The sequence below is a fragment of the Theileria equi genome (assembly GCF_000342415.1).
Source record: "Theileria equi strain WA chromosome 4 map unlocalized gcontig_1105316255041, whole genome shotgun sequence".
NCBI classification, from domain to species: Eukaryota; Apicomplexa; class Aconoidasida; order Piroplasmida; family Theileriidae; genus Theileria; species Theileria equi.
The window spans coordinates 1,321,529-1,339,575 of NW_004668225.1; the positions used below are offsets into that span (position 1 = coordinate 1,321,529).

Consider the following 18,047-nt stretch of genomic DNA (forward strand, 5'->3'; position numbering starts at 1 on the left):
ATACAACAGACATAAAACCATCTATAAATACAGAAAATATAGAATATATTTACAGAAAAATTATAACAGCCACTCAGTGAACGGCGGTTTTTCTAATGTTAAAGACCCCGAAAATATCGCAAAGATTAATGACACTGTAGGCATGCTTTTGCTGCAGGATCTTTACCTTTTGACACAAAAGTTCTCGTTCCTTTGCATAGTCCAGAGTGTAGTATTGGAGGAATGGGAGAGATTCGATAATCCCCAAAATGTGCTGAGCGTATACTCGCAATCCAGAAGTTGCCTTTAGTGTGTTTTGTTCAACAACTTCCTTGAGAACATTGTCGAATCTTTTAACCTCCTTAAATGGCTCGCTATTGTACAATACGGTCATCTTTCCGTCGTAGTCCACAGTTACGTTGACAAGGCTGTTTACGACATCTTCATCCTCTTCCGGATCCTTAAGGGACCCTTCAAGCATGAATACGAGGTAGTCGTAGTAGAGATAAATTTTGCTTGAGGTGAGTACCACTTCCATAGAGTCAGAACTCTGGCAAGTCGGTTGAGGACAAACGTCCTGAGCTCCCAGGCAGACGTTTAGAGTAGTTGTGTTACAAATGTTGCAGATTCTGATGCAGAAGCAGGCCTGCAGAGCAACCTCGTACAGGGCCCTATCGATCCAATTTTTCAGCAAATGTATTGGCATCCAGCTCTTGCAGTGGTTGCATTTAAGGTACTTGAGGAAGAAGCTCGGGAAGACGAATCCGTTGCAGACCTGACAGACCAGTCTCGTCATCAATTCCACTTCCTTATAATGCTCTTCAGTGCGTTTTATGAGAGCCAAAGCTCTAGATTCCTGCTCAGCAAATTCGAACGAATTTGTCCCTGACGCAATCACGTTGAGACTCGCACTGGACTCGAGTTCTAGACACTTGGCAAGCCTCTGTGCATCTGTACCCTCGATTAAACCACAAAGTCTCAGAATTGGCGGGAACAACTGCTGAGTCTTGTAGTAACTAATGTCTGGAGAGAGACCAAGTTCCTCGACTTCCGAGAGAGCGAATGCTCTTGAAGAAAGACTCTTGGTGTCCCCCTTTACAATTTCAGCTATGGACTCCTTGGAACAGATGATGAAGGAGACTTCATGACCCGCGCTATAATTCGTGAGACCCTTTTCGTTCAGTCTAAGCGCAACTGATACATGAGGCAAGTTATGAACGTCCGCATATTCCTTTGGATTTTTGGTCAACTGCCTAGTAATCAGCCAACTCTTTGTTGGTATCTGCCCGTCTTTAATCCTCTGGTTAACATCCCTGAGGGTTTCATGGATCTGTTCCACGATTCCATCTACACCTGAGCCGTAGTTTGCATTTAGAATTATTGACAGAAGAACATTGCCGACTTCCTTGGTCAAAAGAGACCAATCCCTTCTGATAAAATCAAGACCCTTGATTTCACGTGAAAAGTTTTGCTCGGAGTAGTCATTAACCTGTGCATATTTACTAAATTACGGATAAAACGTACCTTGAGAGCGGCGTATTTTTTCTTTTTTAAAAGCAACAATCTGTTGAATATGGCGTCAATACCGATTTCTAGCTTCTTGTGTCCCTTGTTTACGGTACTGATGATGGTCTTGGCGAGGTTATTTGCAGCTTCAAAATTGACCAGTTGCCCATCATCTTTAATGTTCGTATTGATCATAAGCGAATCAGTATCACCGTAAATGACTTGTAGATTAAAACTATTTTCTACCTTTTCCTTGGTTGATCTAAGCACAGTACGTCCTTGATGTGTAATGTATGCGGCAAGATGTTTGGCATGGAATCGAGAATAGACACTACCGAGGCACCCATAGAGCGAGTTTGCAGCCAACTTTAGGGCAAGCTGCCTAACTCCTAGCTGTATCCTTCTAGCTTCATTCTTTTCCGATGCCAAGACACTCTTTACAGAGAAACGAAGATCGACTAGGCGTCTCAGAATTTGTGGCAACATCCCAGTAACGTCATTTAGAATTTCAACCTTTGGTTCACCTTCACCCTCCTCTTCGATTACTGCAGTTGTAAAGCAAATGTTGAATTCTTGAATAATGGAGGGGTATAGCGAGTTGAAATCGAGAAGAAGGACAAAGTTGTCGTAGAGACCAGAAATGGGTTCAAAGACCAAACCTCCCTCATACGAACCTCTTTTATCTCCCTTTTTGTTATCATCGTCCTCATCTGTATAATTATGTAGGTTTACGGTGGAATGTGCATATCCATTATTGGTAAAGGAGTGAGCTACAGCAAAGCCAATACTAGCTACAGTTTGGGGGACTATTATGGCATAGTCTGCCGTCTCCAATTACATCTACAATTATAACCCATAAAAGGGAAGACATGAGCTTATCCGAATGGTACTACATTAGACAATGGTAATCTATTTTAGAATCTCAGCGCGTTTTTCCTTGAATAGAGAGGTCTTTATTTGTGTCCATTTACCATCAGTATTTTCAAAACAAGGAAATACAAAAGTCTCTGCATCCTTCTTTACATGCAACATTAGAATTTTACGAGTACCCTGTGAATGTAACTCACAAAGGAAACAAACTTTATCGTCAGTGGGAGTCCATATTGTCTCAGACCCACTTACAACCTTTTCTATAGCATGACCAGGTTTAGAGGAATAAAAGAGAGTGGCAATACCATCCCGATCTTCCTTTACAAGCTTAAACTTATCATCTTCCTCGAGAGAAGATAGATCCAGAGTGAACTTTGCTGGGTCAGAAGACACTTTCAAAGCGTTGAACTTCTTTGCACATTCACCCATGACTGGAATCCAAGTTTTAGCACTTTCACTATATTCATAATAGTTTGAAAAGAGATGTCTTGAAGTTCCTATGAAAACAACGATCATACTGATTTCATTTCCCTTGAGGAGGGTTATGCAGCATTGGCATTTATCACCAGACCAGCCTTTACGTAACGTATACTTGCCATTCATTACCGTATTAATGTTTGCAGAATGGTTAATTGCGTAAAGTTTTGCAGGAACTCCATCAATATTGACATCAACCATCTTGTAGCGGGAATCCTTAAGACAAGCAAGGTCCAGTGTTTTTGGATCTGATGGTGGAGGAATACCTACTTTCCCAGTTGACTGAGGAGTCTCTGAAGACCCTTCAGTAGGAGATTCTACAGTGGAAGCCAAGGAAGTTTCTGAGTGTGTAGGATTATGAGATTCTTGAGAAGATTCTAGAGAAGGTTGATTAGTCACTTCACTCTCTAGATCCTCTAATTTACTCTTATACTTTTCTAAGGAAGGATGATCAAAAGACTTATTAGCAGCCTTTTTAAGAGAAATCATAGCTAGTGAGGATTCTCCATTCGATGATACTTTTGCAGATAAAAATTTATCCTCTTCAGAAGCGGTCCATATAGCATTATCTCCAGAGTCAACAACAGAAGTAATCTTAACATCCTTCTTTGGAGAGTATATGTTGTAGTCTAACCCAGACACGTTGCCTTTTTTCAAGTCTATCTGGGAGTCATTATGATGTGAAAGGTCTAGTGTCTCAGTAGCAGGTTCAGATGGTGTCACATCAGATTCCTCATCAGGATGTAAATGGGATCCAGTAGACTGTAAAGGCTCAGGCTCCTGAAGCTCACTCACCTCTATAGGTTGCTGATCTACGGGGTCACTTGAAGAAACGGTAGTCTGTTCAGTATCTTCAGTTTGTGGTTGACATGAAGAGTCATTTGCAGGACTTTCAGGTGGGATATCTCCAGATTCTTGAGGATCCGCAACTGGTCCAGCTGCATACTCATTCGACTGCTGGTCAGGCTCCTCTTTATCCACTTCCTTAGGTTGCGATTCACCGGACTCTTCCTCATCGTCTGGAGTACCTCCTTCCACCTTGTTTTCACTCGCATCTTCACCATTATTGTTAGATTCTGTGGGAGGAAGAGTGACCTTTGGCTTAGCTTCTGAACCTGAGGATCCTCCCAATGGGCATCCGAGGTTGGCAAAGTTAAGTTCAGCATGTTCCTTTGGAGAGACTGGTTCCTCTGATTCTGGAACGCCTTTAACTCTTATAGTTACCAGCTTCCATTCCCCGTCTAGTTTCTCATAGTGCATCATCCTGGATGGTAAACCCTTAACCCATACATGGAGAATGACTCTTGTTCTATCACCAACATTCGAGAATAGTACATCGCATCTCTCTTCTCCTTCAGCTTCCCAGAGAGTGACTCCACCATCTACTACCTTGCTGAAGAACAATCCAGTAGAGAAGAATGAGTGGTGAACTACTCCATCCACTGCACTTTCATAGTCTCTAGCCAGGGAAGGATTTGGAGAAGAGATGTCAAATGAGACATCTACAACCTCTCTACGGAGACCATTTGGTTCTCTACAGTAACACAGATCTAGTAAAGATACTGTGTACAGTAGTAACGGAATCCTCATATTATGTTACCCCTGAGAATCAACTAGTAACTTTAATAGTTTGTTAGAATAATCCTTCTCAATATGGTTTGGAGAGTCCAACTATACGTGAAAGGAACGAAGATGTTTATTCTTCTAGAGACCCCATTGAGGTCAGTTTGTCTAATTATAATAACATTGCAGTCGTTATCCTAGAGGAATGATAATCCTTTGTTAACTATAGAATTTTACAAGGACTGCAGAAATCCCATTCATCCAACAGACCATCTCCATGTACCAGGAAGAAGACAGGATAGATTCCCCAGTAATTTCTTCCTTTTCATTCCAAAAACGTGCAATAGTGATGGTAATGAGATGTTTAGTAGAAATATAGAGGAATTTCCTGTATAGTCTCCCATTAGCAGCTTGTCCATAACCCATTGATAAGCTATCACTTTATGCTAGTTTACAGTGTAGCTCATTCCTTTACCAATAATAGATAGATGCAACCATTTTATAAAGTCAATAAAACGATTATTGTTGCGGAACGGTGACGTGGTACCAATCATCTGAATTGATACCACGTCACACGAATGTATATACTAACTAACACCATACCTGCTGCATTCTTTGAGCTGATACTATGTTTTTCAAAAGTGTGATCTAGAATGTACTTGTGACGGTGAAATTCGTGCATTAGCAAAAAGTCATTTCTTTCAGACCTCGCACACTGAATACTGCGATTCCATGTATTTCCGGCAATGTTTGTGAGTTCCTTTGTCAGGGGGAGGGCCTATAAATCGTGCATGCACGGTGTATATGATGTACCTGGATCTTTAGAAGGAGATTAAATGAGTCGAGTGCAAACTTTGAATTTGCTTGTGCCATAACCAGCAGATTCTTCATAGAGTCTGGTGCATCTCCAAAACACCTCTTTACTTCTCCCATGGTAAAGGCGTTTCTTGTGTAGAAATTAGAGTCCTTTGGCGGTGCCTTTGTTACCAAGTCATAGACACACGCACTGAGGTCATAATTTCCTCTTCCAGGATACAATTCCTTTGTCAACATTCTCGTGTCACAAAATAGCCTCCCAGCAGTAAACGGGGTTGTCATTTTTTTCCCAAGCTTTAGCCTAGAAAACGATACCCTGAGCGGTATATTCAACGCATTGCAACGTTTCAAAAGCGTCTCTAAAACGAGTTGGTGAGTGTCATGGCTGACAACTACATCCGGATCTATGGTCTCCAAGAACTTCATAAAATGAGCCAACATTCCACGTTCTTGTTCGTATATCCTAAAGTATGGCCTCTTGGACAAAAAGGCCTTCATCTCCTTCGGCCATTGGAATGATGGCAGTTTCCTTATTCCGATAAATTGATTGTCGCTCTTCACTTCTTTTACTGACATGTCGTCTATAGAACATTTCTTATTGTAAACCATGGCGATTTCAAAGATTTCAGGCTGATTTGGAGTCACAAAACAAGTCTTTACTGAAATTGCAGCAATGGAAATTTGTGGCACTGCAATCTCCTCAGAGTCCTTGGAGACCCAGAGGGAAACGGATTTATGCGATTCAACCTCCAGCTCAACTTTGCATGTGGATAAATTCTGGCTGCTAACAACGGCTCCCCTTAGTCTTAGCCACGATGGCCCTTTGATCTTTCTCTTTACCTGCAAAATTTATGGATAAAGGGATTGTACGCGCTATGGATAAATGTGAAGACAACTCACCAGAAAGAGTTCAGTAATTGGTGAATTTACACCATAGACGTCAGAATAGCAAGTGCCAGAAAAGTGATGCTTGCCAAGCTGAGGAAATGCGTATGGATAGCAGACTTTAATGTAGAGTTCCTCAGTTGAAGGTCCATACTTTAGTAACTTTCTCTTTACCAACTTGTACATTATCTTTTTAATTCCATAATCCTTTCTCAATACTTCCATTTCGTTGTAAAAATTCTTCATTAGGTGCCTTTCAAACAGGGGATTCCCCTTGAGCACAACTCCGTCTACTAGCATATCTGTAATTTCACCAGTTTCGGTAAACATGAGTTCCATGCGGGGTTTGAAAAAGAGACACCTCATCACGTTCTTTACTGTGACCATGCAGCTTTCAGTATTCTCTCCTTTATTGGATAGTATACGACCAAAGAGGTGGAGGTTGCCAGCAGGTCCTTCACAAAGGTCTAGTAGGTAGAGTGGGATATCACTTTCATTCTCTGTCTTTATAGCGTCAATATTAACCACCTCTTCATCACTGGGCTGAACGTCACTGCTTTGCGATACCATGGTCTCAACTTGCGATGATTCAACTTCTCCAAAACTTTCAATAAGGGACGGATCAATCTCTGCCTCCGCTACCTCCTAAACGTTTCATGAGCTCCAATCAAGACAAACCTCTTGGGATGGTTCTGGGACATCCAACTGTGGATCGAAATTTTCTGGTGTTGGTTCCTCCATCAATGTCTGACTTAGACCGCCCATTTGCGTAGGGACTCCATCTAGTGGTCCGCTGTAGATGCCTCTGCCAGGAAGATGACTAAAACTAGCACCAGGAATCAGTGGCATCGAGAGTTGTGTAGGCATGAGTGGAGTACCAAATTGGGTTTGCATGCCCATTTGACTTGGCATTGAAAACTGTCCAGGAAAACTTCCATACGCTCCACCATCATTATCTAGTTCATCTTCAAAGTTGCTAAGTTTTTTAAGCATAGAAGCGTCGTTTTCCACAGGCTTTGACGGTTGGTAGGTGGTGGAACTCGCCGCCATTTCCACAAAGTGTTGCTGGATTGACTTGCCAGAAGGGTGTGGCTTTTGTGAACCCCTCCTTGAAGTGCGTTCAACCTGGTCCTCGATGTCGTCCAGGTCATCGTCCATCTCATCTTCACTGAAGCCTAAAGTAGTTATTAATGAATGTGACCAGAGTATGTAGAGCGTGGCAAAGCTACGAGTGAACAGCCATGGCCGAGGAAGAAGAATGAACTTAGAGGTACACCGATGAGTCTCTTCCTCCACACATTTTGCCAATTCTTCTTCCTTGTCCATTACTCTCTTGTCATACTAGAAACGGAGGTTCCGCACGCACACTTCGACTCCCTTGGACACTACCATTGTCTGGAATGGTTTCTGGAGCCTTGCCAATCATCTCCATGGACATTCCAGTCACACTAGTGACCATATGGACATTATAGAGCAGATTGCAAGTATACAGGCCCACAGCTTTGCATTTCGCTCAGCAGCTGCCTTCGGCTCTCCACCTTCAGCTCAATTCTTACCTCCACCTTCGATAAAATCGTCTAATCTCCTTTTCCTATTCCTCTCATTGTATTCTTCTTCAGTGATAACTTCATAGATGCGATCATTTTCGTCTTCCACCTAAAAGAATGTGTAGAGTCTAAATGGCCCTTTGAAACTCACTTCGTACTCGTCCAAGGCACTCGTCTTTCCTGTTCTCTGGTTCCTGATCTTGGAAAGCGCAGAGGAAACGGAACTCGCCTTCTTGGCCATCGTTTTTATTACCAATGAGCCTCGCACTACACGACGGTACACACTTGGGGGAATGGGCCCGTCGTGGTCTTTTCCAGCACCCATTTGATGTAGGAAGAAGATTTTTAGTTGCTGTATACTATCTACTAGGTGGTATCTAGGAATGTCCGTGGATTTCCGGGGACATTTTCTATCGAATAGCACACTCTGAAAGTTTTAAAATGAGCGTGTACAACATAGTACCGATTCAGGACAACTCCCGCTTGTTGAAGATGACAAATGTGATGTAGCCATCGCTAGAAGAGCTTGCACAGACGTAACCATCAGGGGACCAGCTAATGTCAGTGATTGGACAAAAGTGGAGGTTTTTGAGTACTGCAATGGGTCCTCCATTCTCATTCGTGTCGTAGAAACAGACAGAACCATCAACGGTGCCCGTGGCAAAGATAAATCGCGGAATAGTCACTTCTTGTTCCAAGTCGGTGTCGTAGTCTTCCTCATGGAGAACTTCCTCCTTTTGCTTTGGCTTCTTTACAACGCGTCTTCTTGGTTCCCTCCTTATGCTATTGTCAAAGAATATCGGTTTTATGACGCTGGTACGTTTTCTCAAATTGTACGCCCGCTCTGCGGGCTGTTCAGCGTCTTCGTTTGCTGTTTCGTCGACTTCCGCTTGCACAGTCTCTTCATCTTGAGTTCCCATTTCTTCAACTTCTGTCGCATTGTTAGAGTCCGCAGAGTCGATGCTCTCCATCTTTATCATCTCTGGAAGGCTCGTAGTATCTTCATGTTCAAGGATCTTAACCGGAGTCTGTGAATCCGCAGCGATTTGTTCCTCCTCTATCTTTACAGTTTCAGAATTTTCTACTGCCTGCGATTCCTCCACTTTCTCACCATCAAGTGAATCCATAGATTCATCCTTGACAGGTTCATCATCCATACTTACATCTTGTTCTATTTTTACAGCATCAACATCCATTTGTTCTACTTGGTCAAGTGTATTTTCTTCAACATGTGACTCGTTTTTGTCTGAACTTTCAGCTGGAACATCTACAGATTCTGTTTTCTCAGTCTTTGGAACACCAAAGTAAGAATCAATCTTGTTGGTTGAAAGTGGTCCAGTCTTTTCTGTTGCTTTTGACTTTTTTACAACAGGCTTCAGCTTTGCGTTCTTATTTCCCTGCATGAGTTTGTTGAGAAAGTTATTCTTTTGCTTGTCCAGAGTCGATAGATAAATGGGACAGAATCTAACAACCACAAAGGGTCCAGTAGGGGATTGATGCGTGATCATTGGAATACCAAAGTTTATAAGTTTACGATAAAACATATAGAGGGTATATGCTGGCTGAGTAGGCTCTCCCTCCTTCGAAACATTTCTAATTCCTGTTGGTGCAACCAGAATCCTTCCATCTGGGGACCAATCTAGGCGTCTAAAAAATGTTTTAAGTTCTTCAGACATGAAGACATAACGTCCATATCTCCGGATTTCTGGTGTATTCTCTGGGTCTTCGGAAGTTGTTTCTCCCTTGTCTCTTGCACCCTTTAAAACTAGGATACTCTTCCAGCTCTTTTGGTTTCTCCTTTTCCAAATACGTAGGCACTGATCAGATCCAAGTGAAGCTAAGAGCTCATTTTTAGGATCTAGGGCAACACCCTGAGCGATATTTGTGTGCCCGTCAAAATAGCGTATTTTTCCAGAGCCTTCAATTTGCGTGTCTACCAGTGATATATGGCCATCTTCCGTTGATACAGCTATAACTCTGTTTTCCGGACACCAGCTTATACTATTTACGACATTTGAGAGCCTGTAAAGATGTGTTAGAGTTTGTATTTATGGGCATGTACAGTGGATGTGGGTTTGAGTAAGGTATGCATAAGTTCTAGCATTCCAGTATACCAACAAGAGAGGAGTATAGAGGGGAGAGTCTCATGGTCCTAGTACTGCCTATTGGCAGGGGTAGATGTATGAGGGGAATTATAGTGCCTTAGTGATTAGAAATGACATTATTTTAGGCCATAGTTTCCAAGTACCAAGACCAAGAATACCTGTTCCTACTATTCCACTGACTCCACCTATTTCAGCGGGGTGAGATGTAAAAAACTCGGCTATCTTCTGACCAATGTCCTTTTGACCAGGAGATTGCAGAAGAATCTTAGTTTCAGACTCTGTATCAGGAACCTGGTCAGATAACTCAGCTGCTGGGACTTCCTCACGTTGAACTCCATTCTGTCCAAGATATTCATCCTTTAGATTCTTAAGATAACCTTCAAGCTTGAGATTATCCAGCTTGGTCTCACTATGAGAATCTATTATCCATTCCTGTGATCCTTTATTCTCCCTTTTATAATAATTATAGGTGTTATCTCCAACAAGTTTCTTTACGAGTTCAACCAGTATAAGATTTTCTCCTTTTCCAGGACTATTTCCATAGTAATAGGCAGAGATGCTGTAAAGAGGGTCCTGAGAGGATAGTCCACTAAGTGTAGAAGAGTTATGAGTAACTTGTGTAATCTTGAAGCCTATATTTCTGGGCGCAGTATGTGTGAATCCATAGTATTCTGATGAACCGTTAACCTGAGTCTGAGAAACACCAAATGTGTGAGTATTTCCATCAGGCTGGTAGTTACCAGTAGGCTTAGAAATATCTATTTTAACACAAGGAACTGAATATTTTGATAGGAGTCTCCGGATATTACCACAGTCACTATCTTTTTTTGGAGCATCAGCTCCGCTAGCAACTTCCGTCCACTCTTTATCTCCAGAGTGCCTGCATATCCACTTCTTTCTTCCACCGCCGTTGTATTCGAAGTAAATTAGTAGGGGGTCATCTGTCGATACAGTGCCATCGTAAAAGACCTTTAATCTAGAAAGTCTAGTATTAAGTGGAATGAGGTCGGTTGAGGGTATGGACTGATCTTTGGTGACATTAATCTCCCTTATTGTAAAACTAGCGAATGTAGATGCGTGAACAACAACAGTGTATCTATTAGATATCATCTTCTCATAAGGAACTTCTTTACCATCATCGCAATTGTATGTACCAATATCAGTATCAGCTTCCTTAAGATTAATCTTCAGACCTTCAGTAATATCCGCAAGCTTACTCTTGAGTTCACTCAACTGAGAAATATCAAGCTTACTGTTCTGCTCAATACTCTTTAGTACCTCTGGAAGTTCGTTTTTCTCTGCTAATCCGGCACCTTTAATCCTTCGAATGTCCCATTCGGTACTAGTCCTCTTAGAGAGGTAGTATTGACTCATAACATCTCTTGGGTCACCACTACTATGTGAGTCTAGAATAATTAAAAGAGGGTTGTAGGTGTAGTAACTACTCTCTTTATAATAATATGCAGTAAAACCGCTCAGTAGGTCATTAGGGAATCCATTTTCTAGAGTTATATGACGGTGACTAGTGTCTTCTATACCATGAATGTAAAATGATTCATTTACTTTATGTTTAAGTTTTTTATATCCATCTACTTCTTCAGGACCCTCAACGGTGACTTTTATGTCTGTAACCTCAGATTGATAACCGGTGTCTGGACCAGAATCAAAATGGTGTTTATTTAGGTCGAATAAGACACCCCTTCTTCTCCAGAGTCTCTCCTTCATATCATCAGATAAACCCACGTAGTCAAGCTGATTGTTAGCTTCCACATTTTCTAATACTTTCCCAAGGTTTTCTTTACTGAGTGCATCGCCATCTTTGGTTAAAAATTCATCAAATTCAGTACCAGACGTTACAGCTGTACCAGCTCTAGAATTTGTGTAGTAGTAACATTTTTCACTAGTTTGTATACAAAAGGCAAGAAAAGCTATTCCATTTGATGTAAAGTACGTGACAACGTTTGAGACACTCTCCTGTGGTAACTTTATACATCCGAGTCGTTGGTCATCATACAAGAGCGCTATCAATTTAAATGATCCTCCCGATTTTTCATATTTGAAGGACTTATATCCAGGAACTTCACTATCAGTGTTCTTACTTCCTTTTACATCTTCATGGGACTCCCCAATTTTTGATGGATCAAGATCCAACCGGACTCCATCATTCATGTTACATCTTCATCCATTTTATCAATCATCCTTCCATTGTAACCCATTATGTATCTCTCTCTTCCTATGCTAATGTCTCAACTGGTGTGAGCAGAATGGGCAGTATGGATGGCTGGTGTACAATCACGGTAATGAGCGATACTCTTAGAACTCCACATTAAACTTACCGAAAGTAGTGTGTTCTTGTCCAGTTCTCTTCATAGTCTCCCTGTAGATTTCCATTCCCGTTCTCATCCTTGGTCCACAGGAAAATGCAGCGATCTTCTCCGCCGGTGGCGAGTACTTTTCCATCGTGTGACCATCTGACGGCGTTTACTTCTCCGATATGACCGACGAGGCGCGCCAAAATCTTGATGGAGAGCGGCTGCTCGAATTCATCCTTTTTGAGGCTCTGATTCACAAAGTGTGTATACTGTGGCGCTTGGTTGTGGATTAAAATTTGCCAAATGTGGACGAATTCGTCCGCTCCTCCAGTCGCTAGCCTCAAACAAGTTACACTTTTCCTGTTCACGAGGTTTTCGTCGCCAACTTTGGGGTCCGGTGATACGATCGGCTGAAAGTCCAGCGAGTAGACGCGGTCACAGCGCTTGTTGTCTTTGCTGTGCCACAAAATCTGCGGAAGAAACACACGCGGCATCCTCTCTGTTACATTGGAGAAATTTCTTCTCTATTTTCCTTCCTGCCCTCTTTTTTCCTCGCTGTCTATTCTCCTCTGGTTTTGTTTGTCTGGTTGACAAACTCCCGTAACGGACGCTTTAAATTAAAAATCTGGAGGTTACTGGCGAGACCAGGCCGGGCCGGAGGAGAGGCGATAGCCCACACAACCGTCGGCCCTCCATTTTCCGTTTTCTTGATGCTGCACCGGTTTTGCAAACGCCTGGGAGACAACTCTCCCATAGAGGCGCCATGTGAATGGATTTTACACGGAGGTGTAGCCAAAAAATGGGCAAAAACTCCGCCAGCTGTTGGTCAAGCTCATCTATGGACTGGTCGAGGCATTTCTGGTCTTTTTCGAACATTTTATGTACACAAGCCATTAGGTAACACCATAGGAGGAACGAGAATTGTAAAAGAAGTGCGTTTGTACGGCTTGTATAGAGGCGGTATGAGCTTCAGGTCCACCCCGAACTCCACACATGTTCGTTCGAAAAACTTTGGAGCCGGTGCTAGACACTATGGATCAGAGAGCGAGAGTGGTAGGAAATCAGGAGGACCCCTAAAGAAATTCCTCAAAAGATTGCTAGTGGTCTTTCCAGTCACTTACTGGCTTTATGCACATGGTCACCTTCCAGTGATACATCTCAAACACATTGACGAGGATACATTTGACTCTTTGGACAATATGGTGGTTGTACTGCTACATTCACCGTTTTGGTATCCAAAGGAGCTTGTCAAAAAACTTGAAGGAGCCCTGCCAAAGGGCGTCAAGATGTACTATACCCTCAAGTAAGTTTAAATGCCAAAGGTTTATAGGTACTGGAATGGGAATAAATTTGGCAATGTTATTGTAGGATGTTTTGTGAATATATGAATGTGGTGAGAATGACGAGTTTGGTGTAGCTAAAGGGGCAATCTATCTTGTAGTAATGGATGATAGGATGTCTTCCATACAGCTACACAGTGAACTAGTTGTTAAGGAGGATGAATGACTAGACAGTACTGCATTGAGACTGCTCATGGATCTCAGAGCTTTGAAAGAGCATACTCTCTGAACATGGAGGATGACCAAGGAGTTGGTACTAGATATAAGTGCAGGATGTGGAGAAAGTGGAACATGTAACTGTAAAGTACATCCTGATGGCATTACTGCCACAAGGGAGGTAAATAAACCAGTAGCAGGCTTCATCAAACTTATACATAAAAGTAATATACCATTTAAGCTAAACAAGGATCTAGGTGGACTTAGCATAATAGAAGTAGGAGGAAATAGAAAAGATAGCTACATACAGAATGTGCAGAGTGTCTCAGTTTACTACTGGAATGGTTCTCCAGATACGCCGATCCTTCTTGGTATTACTAAGGGTAGTAGTAAACCTACATTCTATGGCAGAGCAATAGGTTTTAAAACCTGGATGAATGGTCGAGTACAAAATCTGGATGAAACACAAGCCTTAGATAATCAAAACTGTCACAATAATGATGCAGTTCCATTTAATATACAAGACTCTACATCTGGTGATCTTCTCAAAGAATCTAAATCCAGCTGTCTCAACAAATACAGAAAGATAAAACTTGCACAATCATCCAATCCTCCTGGAAGTGAGTATGTTACTACAGCATACAACATTCCCAGTAACACAAAGATATCTAGAGTTACATACAACGGTAAGCCCACTGATATCCCTCATATTAGTGACCCGGTCGATGTAATAACGCTATACTCTTATCCAGGTAGTGATAGTGTGCCACTTATGATTGAATTTCTAAAACAAGGTGGAGCATCTAGATGGTTTGAAAGCAAAGATTCAGGTGGTACTAGTTGGACAGAAGTTGGTAGTGGTGGTAATTTTTATGGTACAGACAGCACTATTCCAAAGTCCGCCCTTTCTGAAAAGCTTGACGAAGTGTTGTGCAAACAATACGGTAATGTTACCTTGGACCTATCCTCTACTAGATCCAATAGACTGGAAAAGTACTGTTGTAATGAGCACCAAAAAAATGGTGGCAGGATTGCTGTCACTAAAGGAGAGATAAAAGTAAACGGTGTTAGTAAGACCGCTTCATACTACAAACATTCTCTTGCCCCTGGAACATCAGTTGCCGGTGTCTATTACAAGGATATTAGAGGTAACAGGAAGAAGATAACACTTTCAGGATCACCATTTCCAATATCAGGCATACAAAGTGTGTATACGTTTTACTGTGGAGAGGAGAAACCATCACTAATTTACGTCGACAGTGACAGCGTTATGACTAAGGGTTGGTACAAGGGTACTGATGAGAACTGGATATGGACACACACAGGTTTAGAACCTAAAGATTTCGAGAATAAGGAACTTGACTGTATGAAATGGATGAAGTTCAAAATAAAGCTGGGAGATTGTGGTTGTACTGGGTTGTCAGACTGTTCAATAGCTTCTGGTAAATCATTAGAAAAACTAAAGGAAGAGCTCCAACAAGAAGAAAAGAGGGAACGGGAGAAACGAGAGAAGTTAATAGCTGCAGAAATTCGAAAAGTAAAACAATCTGCTGCACAAGGATTCTCTTCAAGTACTCTAAACTTTACTGATTCTAGTGATAATTCTGGAAGTAATGGTGAAGACAATAGTGGAGGATTTGGATCTGTTAGTATCACTTCTAGTCAACTCTCACCTAAAGGATCATCTGGCTCATCTACTCCTGTTGTTAGTAATAGTGGAGCTGGAGGAGTCACAGTACGGCTTGATAGTAGACGTTCTTACCCTATTAACCATAGAGAAGGAAAAATGATAGATGTTTCCCTTTACAATAATACTCTCATAGCTGGGTATTCTGCCTTTCAGCATAAACGCAAAGGAAAGGATTTTACTATAAACAAGTTTACCGTTGGAAATGAGGGACAGACATTCCCAAAAGAAGCTATACCTGTAAAAGATGTTAAGAGTGTAATAGTATACTTTCTATCTTGTTCGAAATCTGACGATCCTGCTACGAATATTCCACTTCTTGTATACATCGGTAGCAATGACGGGAAGCGCCACCACTGGTATATAATGAAAGAGAAAAACGGTAGGAAATTGTATGACATTTCTTATGTGTTATGGAATCGACCTCCACACAAAGCCAAGAACCTCCAGATTACTCTACAAAACATAGCGGAATACCTGGGGATTTCCTGCAAGAAAGAGTCAGTGCCCATACCTCCAAACAATGATAATGAAATTAAAGATCAAGGAACTAATGGAATACCAAACAACAATATCGTACAATCAGGCGAGATGAGCAACGCCATCTCTCTGGGACTTCCACCTAAAAAACTTCCAATACTTCAACTAAAAGCACAACAAGGAGGTGATAACTTTTACATAGTGGAGGATCAAAAAACTGTTGAAAATACTGTTAAATCTGAATATGTTCCACTTCCATCTGCTAAACCTGACATTCGACAAAATTCTGTCTCATCTGACCTAGCTACTAATATTGCTCAAGGTGAAGCTACTCAACCTATATGTGATGAAAGACAAGTCTCTTCCGCTACTTTAGGTACAGCTAGTACATCTGATGGAGATGGTAAAGCTGAAGAATCTGATTCTCAAACTCCTCTTGATACTACTCCTGCCGAACCTGGTAAAACTGAACGTTTTGCTAGTGTTCTTACTGGTGGTATTCTCGCTGGTGCCGGATACTTCTTTGCTGGAACTGCAGGAACAGGTGCAACATTCTTTGGAGGATGGAAACTGTATAATCGCTATAAAGGAGATCCTTGGGTTAGACAGATTTAATGGGTGTCTATGGAGGTTCTCCTGGAAGCACTCCGGTAGGGAGACTAGGGAATCTGCACTGAGTAGTTGGTCTAATGGAGTACTATTATGGATAGATGGGAATAGTAAGGAGTACCATTTTGAGTATGCATAGATTCACTTGTGGACTTTTGTTCCCTAGAAGTGCTAGTCATTCCTCCATACTGCCCATTCTGCTCACACCAGTTGAGACATGAATGGGTTACTACTATGGAAGAATGATGGCTGAACATGATAGTATGGAGTTAGAGATACTATGAGAAACTGCTGTAATATACTAATGAGTGAAAATGTAGTATGACTAGTAATGAGGTTACTATTGACATTGGTAAGTATCCCAGAAGCAAAGGGGTTGAAACAGATAATAAAATAGGATACTATTACCAAAGTGGTGGGAAAGTTCTTCTGGAGGAAACATATTATCCTGAACCAGATGGAACTTATATGAAACTCACGCATACTCCAGAACATGCCAACATCCAAAGTATTACACACAACGACATTATTCAAACTGTATCCTCTGACCTTTCAGAATTTAAGAGTGTGGCTGTTTTTTACTGGTCAGGGGATAGCATTTTTGGAAATCCTCTCCTAATTCAACTTGGAAATGACGACAATGAATACTATAATTCCACTCCTGAGAGGCTTACTTATTGGGATAAACTTACTCTGACAGCCATAAATCTTAAGTCTGAATTAGATAAGCAGAACTGTGAGAGGAATAAAGTTCATATCGTAAAAATCTCAGAGAAGGGTAATACTAATAACACTTACCAATGTCCCAGCTGTTCCAAGGAGGATATTCAAACTCACTATAATAACAGCCATCCAGGTTCCTCCTACTATATACATTCTATTCCTGGTTCTTCAGCTCAAATATCTGGGTTCAGGGATAATGAAGCTAATCAAGTTGGACTTCCATCCATTAAAAATCTAAAGTTTGTATTCGTTTACTGGAATAAGCCTGCTGCTAAACCCGTCCTAATTCACTATCCACAAAGTCCACCGAGATGCTTCAGAAGAAATAGTGATAATGATGACACTTGGGTTGAAGTTTCTAGATACCAAGAACAACTTTTAAATGATAAGGAGTATTACCCTTCCATTACTATAGATCTTATGTCTGCTAATGTACCATACACTGATAATAGTGTAATCGTAACTGTGAGAAATACTATAGTTGAGGGTGGCTATTCTAAATTTGAACATTCTCTGAGAGGTGGTCTAGTTATGATTGCACAAGCTAAGCATAGTAGTAATGTTCTAAATGACATATTATCTAATGACAAGTTAGACAGTATTACAGCCTACTACTCTGGAGATGATCCTGGGAGGAAAGAAAAACTTCTCCTGGTCGAACTGAGGTCAAGTGGTGGAACTAAATACGAGTATTTTCACAGAGAAACTAAGAGTGCACCTACATGGTCTAAATATTCCGGATCTGGAGGGGAAACTAAACTTTCTAATCTAAAGGAAACTCTGGATAAGCTTAAAAAGGTACAATTTCCTTCTGGAAAGTCAACACTGCGAAAGGCTCTTGAAGGATGCGGAGAGACAGGTGCAGCTGGAGGTGTTGTAGCTGAAGCTTATAACTTCTTCTTTAACCCGAACAAAAGTGCTACAAGACAGATAATTAGATTATTCACCAGGATACTTTAATATACCACAGAAACTCTCCCTTACCCTTGGTA

General features: G+C 41.4%; 7 protein-coding genes across 7 annotated transcripts; 3 read left to right on the forward strand and 4 right to left on the reverse strand.

Annotated features, from left to right (window-relative positions):
- Positions 1 to 73: 73 nt before the first annotated feature.
- BEWA_050400 (DNA polymerase family B member protein) lies at positions 74 to 4,422 on the reverse strand (the record flags this gene model as incomplete). Its single annotated transcript, XM_004831967.1, has 5 exons — positions 74 to 1,468; positions 1,504 to 2,276; positions 2,457 to 2,535; positions 2,566 to 3,594; positions 3,628 to 4,422. 5 exons carry the CDS (start codon positions 4,420 to 4,422, stop codon positions 74 to 76), a joined length of 4,071 nt encoding a protein of 1,356 aa, XP_004832024.1.
- A 492-nt stretch (positions 4,423 to 4,914) lies between these two features.
- BEWA_050410 (DNA polymerase alpha catalytic subunit, putative) lies at positions 4,915 to 7,884 on the reverse strand (the record flags this gene model as incomplete). Its single annotated transcript, XM_004831968.1, has 7 exons — positions 4,915 to 4,949; positions 4,999 to 5,173; positions 5,209 to 6,051; positions 6,112 to 6,738; positions 6,874 to 7,271; positions 7,653 to 7,752; positions 7,795 to 7,884. 7 exons carry the CDS (start codon positions 7,882 to 7,884, stop codon positions 4,915 to 4,917), a joined length of 2,268 nt encoding a protein of 755 aa, XP_004832025.1.
- A 226-nt stretch (positions 7,885 to 8,110) lies between these two features.
- Positions 8,111 to 11,917, reverse strand: BEWA_050420 (hypothetical protein; the record flags this gene model as incomplete). The annotated part of the gene is made up of 2 exons (XM_004831969.1): positions 8,111 to 9,665; positions 9,963 to 11,917. The coding sequence occupies 2 exons, from the start codon at positions 11,915 to 11,917 to the stop codon at positions 8,111 to 8,113; spliced, it is 3,510 nt and encodes a 1,169-aa protein (XP_004832026.1).
- Positions 11,918 to 12,080: 163 nt separating this feature from the next.
- On the reverse strand, positions 12,081 to 12,554 carry BEWA_050430 (WD domain, G-beta repeat domain containing protein; the record flags this gene model as incomplete). Its single annotated transcript, XM_004831970.1, has 1 exon — positions 12,081 to 12,554. One exon carries the CDS (start codon positions 12,552 to 12,554, stop codon positions 12,081 to 12,083), a length of 474 nt encoding a protein of 157 aa, XP_004832027.1.
- A 216-nt stretch (positions 12,555 to 12,770) lies between these two features.
- Positions 12,771 to 13,367, forward strand: BEWA_050440 (hypothetical protein; the record flags this gene model as incomplete). Its single annotated transcript, XM_004831971.1, has 1 exon — positions 12,771 to 13,367. The coding sequence occupies one exon, from the start codon at positions 12,771 to 12,773 to the stop codon at positions 13,365 to 13,367; it is 597 nt and encodes a 198-aa protein (XP_004832028.1).
- A 271-nt stretch (positions 13,368 to 13,638) lies between these two features.
- Positions 13,639 to 16,338, forward strand: BEWA_050450 (hypothetical protein; the record flags this gene model as incomplete). Its single annotated transcript, XM_004831972.1, has 1 exon — positions 13,639 to 16,338. The coding sequence occupies one exon, from the start codon at positions 13,639 to 13,641 to the stop codon at positions 16,336 to 16,338; it is 2,700 nt and encodes an 899-aa protein (XP_004832029.1).
- Positions 16,339 to 16,653: 315 nt separating this feature from the next.
- BEWA_050460 (hypothetical protein) lies at positions 16,654 to 18,015 on the forward strand (the record flags this gene model as incomplete). Its single annotated transcript, XM_004831973.1, has 1 exon — positions 16,654 to 18,015. The coding sequence occupies one exon, from the start codon at positions 16,654 to 16,656 to the stop codon at positions 18,013 to 18,015; it is 1,362 nt and encodes a 453-aa protein (XP_004832030.1).
- Between the last annotated feature and the right edge of the window lie 32 nt (positions 18,016 to 18,047).